This window comes from Arachis hypogaea, chromosome 14 (genome assembly GCF_003086295.3).
Source record: "Arachis hypogaea cultivar Tifrunner chromosome 14, arahy.Tifrunner.gnm2.J5K5, whole genome shotgun sequence".
Classification (NCBI taxonomy): Eukaryota; Viridiplantae; Streptophyta; class Magnoliopsida; order Fabales; family Fabaceae; genus Arachis; species Arachis hypogaea.
In genome coordinates, this window is record NC_092049.1 from 136684463 (window position 1) to 136696373 (window position 11911).

The 11911-nt window shown below is 28.6% G+C and overlaps 1 protein-coding gene across 1 annotated transcript; it reads right to left on the reverse strand.

The window, feature by feature from the left end:
- Positions 1 to 4854: 4854 nt before the first annotated feature.
- On the reverse strand, positions 4855 to 7753 carry LOC112743314 (receptor-like protein 54). The gene is made up of 2 exons (XM_072216132.1): positions 7241 to 7753; positions 4855 to 7139 (listed from the first exon to the last, which is right to left on the reverse strand). Exon 2 carries the CDS (start codon positions 6747 to 6749, stop codon positions 5019 to 5021), a length of 1731 nt encoding a protein of 576 aa, XP_072072233.1. The 5' UTR covers positions 6750 to 7139; positions 7241 to 7753; the 3' UTR covers positions 4855 to 5018.
- Between the last annotated feature and the right edge of the window lie 4158 nt (positions 7754 to 11911).

Below are 11911 nucleotides of genomic sequence, written 5' to 3' on the forward strand. Positions count from 1 at the left end.
AAACTCTCACACTTAATTTATTTTATTGTAGTCTTTTATCTCTTCTATTTCTTTTTATTTTCTTCTTATTCATTTTATTTTTTTTAAATATCATATAATTTATTATAATTTATACCAATTAATTAATTATAATTTATTATATTAGTTAGTTTAATTCATTAATTTATAATATGCATGATAAAATAGATTATTTGTTACTTATACGTTTATTCTTCTAAAATCTAAATCTGAATAATTATATTTTTAGTTTTAGTTATGAACAAAATATTATTAATAATAAATGATAATTAACCACTCATACTTTTAATCAAAATGTTTGGATGATTTTTATATTTATTAATATTAATTGTTGATTATTTTTCGTCAATAAATTGTATTATAATTTTATATTAGTTCATAATTGATTAATGATTAATATTCATTAAGCTATGTTATTATAAATTTTATATTTTACAAATATTTTATTTAAATGCATTTTAAACATAAAAATGTATTATTTTTAATAATATCATACTTTTACTTTTTTTAATTATTCTAAATGAATATTTTATCAAATACTAATTAAAGTCATCCTTCCATTTGCTTTTACTAATTTATTATCTAACTATTATATAAAATTAAAATCGTATTAATGAATTTAATATTAAAATTAATTTGGCTTTTTATTTAAAGTATTTTTCGATATTTTTAGTCTAATCAACCAAAACTATTCAATTATAAATAGTCACTTTTATCTCATTTTATATTATTAACTAATTAAAATTACTAAAATTTAATAATACAATTCTGTTTTATATTTTTATATTTAGTTCAATCCACCTAAACTATATAATAATTATTTTAATTTTTATATTTTATAATGTAATACTACATACATTAATAGTAAAATAACATAGTAAATTTTCATGTTTTAATATTAAATATAAAATTAATACGTACAAAATTTTTTTACTTTTAAATCAATACAAATCATTGTAAATAATACTTATTTATGGCATAAACAAAGAAATACAGAATCTTAAGTTTAGCATATAAAAATTTAGGAACATGTTATATGTACAAATGTAATTGCATAGTATTATTTTTTTTAGTGGCGTAGACCAACAACTCTAATTTTATTTCACAGGTCAAATTAAAAAAAAAGTCGTAATTTTAAAGGTAGTCAGAAAAAAACAACAAAATTAATAAAAAAATAGTTAACTTATATTATTCTATGAATTTATTTAATATATTAAATTATTTTTATTTATATTAAGATTAATTTTAAATATTTTAAAATAAAAAGTATAATTAATTATAATTTGCATCTTAAATTATGTTGAGTACATGATATTCTATTGTGCTGCTAAAAGTAAAAATGAGATAACAAATATAATTTTATCTCTTAATTCAGTATATTTATTTATATTTTATACTTTTTTTACGATTAATTTTGTACGGTGTTGGTATATTAAATAAAAATACCTGTTATAATAACAAAAAATAAAATAAAATTTCAATCAATAATTTTATATTCTTTAATTTTTTTTTCAATTTTATTTTGAATTTTAATTTATTACTAAAAGGTAGTGAAATTCTATTGATACTGAAATAAAGTTGCAAAAAGGTCCATAGGGTAGAATAAGTAAAATAATGTGATACCCACATTACAACATCCAAATGAAACAACCTAAGATCTAAAATGTTTATCTTTCTTTTTCTCGCCGTCTATTATATTATCGATTCTATTATATAAAAATTGATTTTTTTACATTTAATGATAGAGTCAATGTAGCATGTTTCTGATAGTGTTTCTTAATTTATTTTGTTTAACTCATTAAATACAATTCATTATGATGCATTAATTATATCAATTAATTGATTTGATTAGATATTTAAGTATCACACAATTTAAAATTATGTATATTGATTTGATTTTTATGATATATAAATTTAAGGAATAAATTAAAATAATATAACTTATTACTTATTTAATTTGAATACAACAAATACAAAATTAATTTAGTCAAAAGTTTATTATTTTCTAATCTTCTATACATAAAAATGACAAAAAAATTGTAAAAATAATCTTTTTATCGTTTTTGCTATTTTAAATTTATTTTCTTTGCTTTTTTTATGTGTAATTTTATTTTACATTAACTTTGTGTATTTAATAACACAATATACTCATATTAATTCTATCATATAATAATATATTTTTCTCCTATGTTAATCAAAGAATTTCAATAGTTATTAACTATGTCTAATAGAATGACTGAGAAGTGAGAACTATGACAAGTTAAACCCAGATTCAAAATGCTGAAACGAAGGAAAGAAAACAGTGTCAGTGGATATACAATTAGAGAAAAATATATAATAACGAGAAATATACTAAAACTGGATTTTTCCTCCAACTAATAAAAGTGAGGTGTCAATTTCTCATAAATTCATTTTTCCTCTAAAATGAAATCACTATTTTCTCTTCTAAATTTATTTTAGAAAAATATCTTTATTATAATTATATTACAATTAACATTTAACGAATAATGCATGATTATACTAATTTAGAAAAATATCTTTATTATAATTATATAAAATTAATATTTAATACATTATCAACTAATAAAAGTGAAGTGTCAATTCCTCATGAATTCATTTTCCCTCCAAAATGAAAGCACTATTCTCTCTTCTAAATTTATTTTAGAAAAATATCTTTATTATAATTATATTATAATATTACAATTATATTACAAGTAGCATTTAATAAATAATGCATAATTATAGTAATTTAGAAAAATAAAATAAAGTCCTGTAATTTATCTTTCGACTGCACACGTATGTAGAATAACTTTTAAGAAGGAGTCACGTATAGTAAATACGGTCGATGATTGTAAAACTGTATACTAACATTGATATAATATTATTTCAGGTATATGTTTTGCAGGTATCAAAAAAAAGTGTTGAGTTATTTTTTAGTGGGTTTAAATTATTTATTGTTTACTAGAGAATTTTGTGCATTAGAATTCTCTAATAATTTATTATTTATTTTGAGTTGATTTTGATATGTTCTTACTTGACAGTAAAATAACATATAAAAATTGTTGGTGGGTCTAACTATTATTAGGTTATTTATGGTCACATTGAGTATATATGTTTGATTTATTGAAAAAAATAAATTACTAAAACTAATTAATAACTATTTTAGAGTTAATACATTTAATACTAGATTAAGAAAAAATAAACAATACATAATATGTTACATTTTTATTAATCAAATTATTATAATTCAAATTAATCTTAACAAAAGAATTTAAAATTATAATTTCAATCTTATTACGTGCATGGCACGGGCTATTACACTTGTTAATTGAAATAATGGAGTTACAGGTCCTTAAAATATTTACAATGTTAGACACAATTTATGTAAGTGACCTATAAGTCTGTCACCTTTCATAGGTCTGTTTCATGAGTCTTTACCTCCACAAATTTCATTCTTCTTGGTCTCTAAAGTCCAATAATCTTTCCCTCCTTATACGTGCATTTCGGATTGAATTATTGATCAATTTTTCTAAACTAATTAATCTCTCTCCAATTCCGTAACCAACACAAGCATAGCTCCACTTTTAGCTGATAGGCTTGACTACATAAAGTATACTTACTTTGGCTTATATAGCACGACTTTGGGTCTTACATTTGAATACTTTTAAACATAAATAACTCTCTTTATAAATACAAGTGGACATATAACAGTTAAAATCAGCAGCATATTATGATATTATTGCAAAAGAGAAAAAATGATATTCCTATACTTAATTTAGAACCATAAACCATTAATTAGCAGCCTTGGAAGATGATTAAAAAGAAATTAAATTGATTATGAAATTTCCATTAGAACTTACTTAAGTACCAAAAACTTTTGTTGTTCTGTGTAATTTGCTAATCCAACAGAGAAACACAGATGGACGGTTCCGTATGATTTACTTTTCCTTTTTTATTTTTTAAAAAAATCCTTTCATTTTATATGGTTCTTTTTGCTAATGGATGTGTTTTGATTTGATTTTCTCACCCTTTTACATTTTTGAACACAACACAAAAATATAACTGCTTTTAGGGTTGTTGGTGATGAAGATGAATCACTATTTGCTTGGTGAATGTTCTGCAGGCATCACCAGAATGGAAGATGAGAAGAAAGGATAGGAAGAGTTTTTGGAAACAAATATCTCTATATTGGAACTACAGCAAGTTAAAATCAACAAATGTCAATCAAAATTACAACCTTGCTTCAATCTCCTGAATTTTAAAATTTACTACTTAATTTGTAAAGTTATGTTTCTTAAGTCATTTGAATTTTTGATTCGCCCAGCATTCACAACAACAATTTTGTCAGTGCAAAAATTTCACATTATTAGCTAATGGCATGTGTCACCTAAGATAAATATCACATCAACAAATAGTGTAAATTGACTAACAGTTAATCAACAACAAAATAAAAATACTTGCGGAATGAAATTTCAAGTCTAAACAATTAACATTAAAATTCTAAGAACTACAAAAGAAGCACATTTGCAATTTCAAGACCATGTTAAACCATTCCTCTAAAAAAATGGACTAACACATGCACAAACATTGAAGGAAAGAAAGAAAGATATAATTACATTTTCTGTTTTTCCCCTCCAATTCAGTTGATCTACTTATAATCTTTTTTATATCAATGACTACTTGTTCTTTTGAAAAAGAATTGCTTCTTTTTAACATTTTACAAAACATCTTGTCTTGAATAAGCTTAAGCATAAGAACACAAAGGGAAATTGATTATTGTATGCAAAGAACACAAAGTATGGTTTTTCTTATTTCAAAAATAGCAAAAGCAAAATAGATATATAACATACTATATTTATCTTTTTACCTTACAAACTTTATTTGGATTTATACATAACACACTCTTACATAAGAGAAACACAATAACTTCAAATGCCAACACAAAAATAAAAATAATGTAAGATTACACACATGAAAAGACCAACATCTAGACTTGTGATTTAAAAGATCTTTTTCAGCAACCTATAAACATCCACAGAAAAAGCATTTCCCAGTGCTAACCCAGCAACAAGGCCACCCCCATATCCAATTAGAATTACCATCCAATACAATTCAAAGAAAGATTCTGACCCAGAATCTTGATCACCATCAGATTTTTGCAACGGAAGCTTAGGATGATTTTCACATTTCTTCAACAATTGAATCCCACACAAATCTTTATTTCCCTCAAATGAATTGTTATCAAATGTGGAAAGTTGGCCATTTTCTGGGATTGGACCTGAGAGATTGTTGAACGACACATTGAAGAAACTCAAGAATGTTAGCTCTGTGAGTTGTTGAGGAATATTCCCTGACAGACTATTGAGAGAAAGGTCCAGCACCTCAAGATTTGAAAGCTTTCCCAAAGAAGATGGGATGCTGCCAGTCAACATGTTATTGGACAAATTGAGCACAACAAGGCTATTCAAACTTCCCATGATATCTGGAATCTCACCATAGATTTTGTTACATGAAAGATCAATGGCTACCATGTGACGAAGGTATTGACCCCCAAGATAATCCATGACAACTCCTTTGTTAGACATTGAAAATGGAAAAAAATTAATATCTATAAAGGTATTGCCAGTATAAATCATGTCCTTGAAATCCAGTTGTCTTTTGTTGGATACAATCATCGATTTGAAGCACATGATTATTTCTGATGTCAATTTGGTTTCGAAACCATTTTGAGAAAGATCAATGTTTCGAAGCTGGGGGAATGTGTATTTCAATGGACACATTATAGCTCCGTGAAATTGATTATCACATAAAGAAACAACCTTTAACTTAGGAAGAGACCCTAACCAAAAAGGAAATGAGTCATTGAAATGGTTATGGCTCACATCAAGAAACTCTAGCATTCTGCAATTGACAAGTGCTCTTGGTAATTGACCGTACAACTTGTTAGGACTAAAATCGATAAACCGAAGGACATTTTCTTTCACATAAATTTGAGGAATATTGCCCGTCAATTTGTTTCCCGCGAGATTCAAAATTCGAAGGAATCGGCCAAACCTTCCCAAACATGATGGAATCATGCCAACTAAATTGTTGGATGATAAATCAAGCCCCCCAAGTGACTGCAGGTTGCATATCAAGGGGGATATTTCTCCCATCAATAGGTTGTTGGAAATATCCAAAGTCTGAAGAGTTGTTTTATTCCATATCCAACTCGGTATTGTCTTTATCCTATTGTGTGACACGAAAAGATCAGTCAACTCTTGCAAGTGTTGTATAAAATTGGGAAAATGAACTAAGTTGCTTGACGATAAATCCAAATATTGAATTTGAGAAGGAAATGTTACATTGGAAGTGTTCTTCCCTTCAAGAAAATAGAATTTGTTGCCTCCGCCTAAACCAAGATAAGTAAGCTTTTGGAGCTTTGAAAGCATGTCAAGCTCAATCTGTCCTTCCAACATATTACCAGCTAGATTAAGAAGTGTAAGATTTTCTAACTTGAAGAAGAAATATGGAATTTCACCTTGAAGATTATTGTGATGAAGATTCAAGAGATTTAAAGTGGTTAAGTTCATTATCCAAGTTGGAATTTCTCCATTTAAATTGCACCTACTCAATTCTAACAGCTGAATTGGAGGAAGGATTGTCACATTGACAGTCCTATTTTGTGAGAACAAAGACAATTTGTTGAGAGACAAGCCAAGAACATTAAGCATCTTTAGCTTCAAAAACATGTCAAGTGCTAGTTGTCCTTCAAAGAAATTATACGACAGAGACAAAAATTCAAGATTTTCAAGTCTAAAAAGAGACTGCGGGATTTCACCATGAAAGCTATTATATCCAAGAGCCAAGTAAGCTAAATTGGTCAGGTTTCCAATGGATGCAGGTAATGTGCCCTGCAAATATTGGTTTCGTGCAAAATTCAAAGATGTTAAGTTTGCAAGAGAGAATATTCCAATAGGAAACTCACCATGAAGTTCACATTGGCAAAAAGAGAGCTTTTGCAGAGATGTAAGGTTTGTGAGCGTGTGAGGTAAAGATGATGAAATGGTGACAAAATTAAGGCGAAGATGTTCAAGTCTTGTTGAGTTATGAATTAAGCTTCGCAGAGTGGATTCCTTGAGCTGTAAACGGTTGATTAATGGAAAATCAAGTTGTTCAATATAGCTGCGAAGATCAAGGGACAACAAGTTGGACAAATGGGAAATTTGAGTTGGGACTTCACCTGACAATGTGGTTTCACCCACTTGAGAAAGATTCAAATGCCTCAGTTGTGACAAGTGACCTATCCTGGCTGGAATTTGCGAGTGATTGAAGTCATTGTCCGAAAGATCAAGGCATTGAAGATGCACAAGTGAGAAAAGGGTGCTATTGGCATCCATGGAACCATACAGCAAGCTGCTACTAAGATCAATGGAAATGACATGACCTGTGAGCTCATCGCATTCAATGCCATCCCAGGAGCAGCAATCTGTGGTTGAAATCCAGGAAACAGTTTTAGGATAACTGAAAGTATTGTAAGATGCAGACTTACTTATGATGAAGCTTTGTTTAAAGCTCAGCAAGGCATTGTTTTCATGTGGATGGCACCCATGATGATGAGTACTAGTTGAATCATTCAAAGTTAAACAGTTTGTAAACAGGGAGGATGAGAAGAGGAGAAGAAACTGTGTAGACAAAGCAACAGAGTGTAACAACCCCATCATTGTCATTTTTATCGAAATAAGTTTCAATGGATGAAATATTTGGACACTCTAATCGGTTTTTATAGTGAAGCAGTTATGGTGATACTATTCAGAGTAGCCCCTCTTCATTAAATGCCTTCGACAAACTGAACTAACTTGTCTCTTGTTACAACTTCATATTGAAGTTCCTTGATAGTATATTTTTGTCACTACTATTTGACTTTGTTAATAACTTGCATTGACGCCCTTCATGCTTAAATTTCTCGTAATAATTATACGTGAACCTTCATGACTTCTCTACTCATGTATAGTCATCACCCGCAGGTACCTTTCCAACCTTAATTGTCTTTCACTTCATTTAATTACCTCCACAAACTTCCTTAGCTTGTTTTCGGTGTTCTAAGTGATGATAACTCATACTCACCTCACGGGATTGTGATGTTGCGTTGTCGTTCATTTTGGGGACACGGCATCTGCAGACCCTTTCAAAGTTCAAAGTACATGCATGAAGGCTGAGAGCCTGAGACATTCATGTTATTTTCCCATACTTAGCTTACGTTGGATTCCTTCTAAAATAATGGTGCTATTTCAATGTAATTGCTGCATCAAACCTCTGTGCTTGCATTCGTTATCCTCCACAAACATAACTCTCTTTCTCACACTCCAGGTTTTGGATCTCAAACTTAAGTCTCTAATATTTGAGTTTGCTAACTTGCATTCTATCGTTATACTTAATCTTCTCTCTTTAATTTGTTTAGTATCATTGACTCCATAAAGTAAAATTACTTTGGCTTATAATATAGGGAGAGAGTTTACATTTTTTTTGTTGCTTTAATTTCAATATTATCAAAAGAAAATAACTATTTTTAGAATAACAGATAAAATAGGTCTTTAACAAATTCTGTAGTAGACTTACACATTCTTTTGAAAAAAAAATATCAAATAAATTCTGCAAGAATTGAAACACCGGATTTTTAAGTCAGTGAAAATATTATACTAAACACGCTTATCATTTGTCAGAGACAAATAAAGTCCACCGTTACAATTCTTAAGAGATTTGGTACAACTCTAATTATAAAATTTCCTCAAACTTATTTGATACTTTTTATTTCTTAAAGACCTTCAATTCAATTGCAAAATTTTTCAAAACTATTTGTTTTATCACTTTTTATCAAGTACACATGAGTGGAAAGTTACTTCTAAATCAACATGTTATGATATATATTATTGCAAAAACTTTATATATTTTTCTGTACACTTAATTTACATCGATAAACCGTTAACTAGTCTAACTAACTTTCTCTAACTTGGCGGATATCCCTAATACAGCTCAAGGGATGCTTCGTTTATGAACACTGTTTTGTCGACCTTGCTTGCACTTAAGAGCGACTAAATGAATAAAGCATATTAACATGACCAATCCAATACCATACAAATTGAAACAAATTGCCAAACCTTTTTTCGTTTTTCATTTTTTATTTTATTTTATTCTAAATAAACCTGTGAATGAGCAAAACTCTCAAATCACAAGAATTAACGTGGAGCAGTCAAATATCATCACCTGTTTACTACCTGTTCATACTGTGGCCCAAAAATATAGCCAGATTTAAAATAGAAGTCTACTCAAGAGATTCAACTTATTCGATTTTAACGATGGTAGTTCAGCTCTACTTATTCAAATAAATAACTAACTTCTAAGTATTTTACATTTATCTAAAAAAGAAATCTCAACAACTTTCCCAAAAAAATGGAAACGACTGCCCACCATTAAAAGTGGAACTACGATAAAAGATAGTTATCTATTCAGAACCTAATCTACTAAAAAACTTGCTTAGAACTCTTCTTAACTTATGTATCGAAGTCTCTTGCAAGTACCACCCCACCTCTTCACGAGAAACTCGGACGACAGCAACACTAACTAATGCATATAATAAAACAAAATTTAAAGAGAAACAGTATACAATAATAATACAGAGAACACTATATTATTTTCTTATTTCAAGAATAGAGAAAGCAACATACTATATTTATCTTTAATTTTACATACAACATACTTACAAAAGGCAAATATAATAAGAAATTATTGAAAGACATATTGAAGAAATCCATGAATATATAAGAGAGAGGGAAAGTGAGGTGTACTTGAAGCATACAACTCAAGGGATGCTTCTACTATGACCACCATTTTTTCTAGCTTGCACCAAACACCGAATGAAGGAACAAAGCAGAAAAGAATCAACCAACATACTGTATCATTTTGAAAAGAAACTCTCTTAGCAACTTTTTTTTTTACTTTTTTCTGTAGACTAAAGTCTAAAACTTAACTTCAACTCTATTTTGTTCGAAAGTGAAAAAAGGAACACTATTGTTGCACCTGAATATTATCTTTAAGACAAATACAGAAATACAGAAATTAAATTCCTTTTGTTGTGAATACAGAGATATACACATAGGGCTAGAAGTGAGCCGAGCTGCTCACGAAGATTAAGCTTGGCTCATGATTTGGTTCATTAATAATCGAGCCTATTTCGTAGCTTAAGCTTGGCTCAACGAAAGCTCACGAGCTGACTCAAATAATAAGAACATAATTTATAATTTTATACTAATAAATTATAATTTATATATATTAAAAATATTTAAAAAAATTAAATTTAATATATTGTCCATCTATCAATTATAAATTTTTTATTTTTGTCCAACATTAAAATCATATATAAAAAATGAATATAAAATTTTAAAAATTAAGAACATTAATAAATATGTAAAATTATATATTACTATTATATATATATATATATATATTAAATTATTAATACGCATATCCTATATGCATTTAATTTATATTTTTAATATTATATATATAATCGAGTCAGCTCACTAGCTAATGAGCTGAGCTTATCCACTCACGAGTCACGAGTTCAGCTTATCGAGCTATTAATTAGTCGAGTTCGAGCTGGCTCATGAGCTGGCTTGACTCACTTTCAGTCCTATTAATACGTGTTTTTTTTTTTTACCAAAGATAGGAGACTCAAACCCGCAACCTCTTAATTGAGTATGGGGAGACTATGCCATTTGAGCTATTATTCATTGGCGAAAAAACTCATACGTTTTGTATTTATTAATAGTGGAAATTAATTATATATAGCTATCTTGTATTTCTGATTGAGTATCCAAAAGCAACCTATATGAAATAATTCTCAATACAAAACATAAATAGCAGGAATGCACAAAAGCAAAGAACACATTATATGATTTTCTTTCAATAAAGTTTTATTGCACAAAGAGTAGTGGTAGTCTTTATGAACACAGCACAAATGTGCGTTTTGGGGTTGGATATGAATCACTAATGCTTTGTCAATGTTCTGCAGGCATCGTCAGAATGGAAGAGTTCTTGGAAACAAATATCCTTACCTTGGAACATACATACAGTATGTTAAAATCAACACAACTCAACAAAGGCTCAATTTGGTCACTCAAAGTTTGAAGCGTGTTTAAGTTTCTTAATTTTCAAATTTACTACTTAAATCCCTAAAATTATATTTCCTTAGTCATTTTAGTCTTTGATCGGTTAACAACAACAGTTTTGTTGATGTGCCATATCAGCTAACATGTTAGCATACAATGTAGCATTTCACATCACTGGCCAACACCAAGTTGACTGACTATAAAATAAAATTATTTATGAAATAATTTCAGGTCTTAAAGGTTAATTTAAAATTCTGAGGATTACAGAAGAAACACATTTGCAATTTCGAAAACCAAGTTTAACCAACCTCTAAAAGGAAAAATGGAAGTAACATTTTGTTAACTAATGCAGGCACCAGGCACACAAGAGGAAGCAGCACGAGCCTATGACATAACAGCAATTGAGTACAGAGGAATTAATATTGTCACCAACTTTGATGTAAGTAATTACATAAAATGGTTGAAGCCTTCACACCAATACTCCCAACACCCTAAACTTGAGACTCAAGTACTACTAAATTCTCAAACACTTCTCCATCCAACTATTCTCCATCCATCTGTATTTCTATAATAATATTTTTTTTTCTTCTCTCACATTTAGCATTTAAATTGATCCTACTTAAACTTTTATTCATATCAGCGAATACTTGTTTTTTTTAGAAAAAAAAATTGCTTCTCTTTACCTTTTACAAGTTTTCCTGTTTTGGCATAAGCATGAGAGAGAGTATGCAAAGGAAAATGGATTA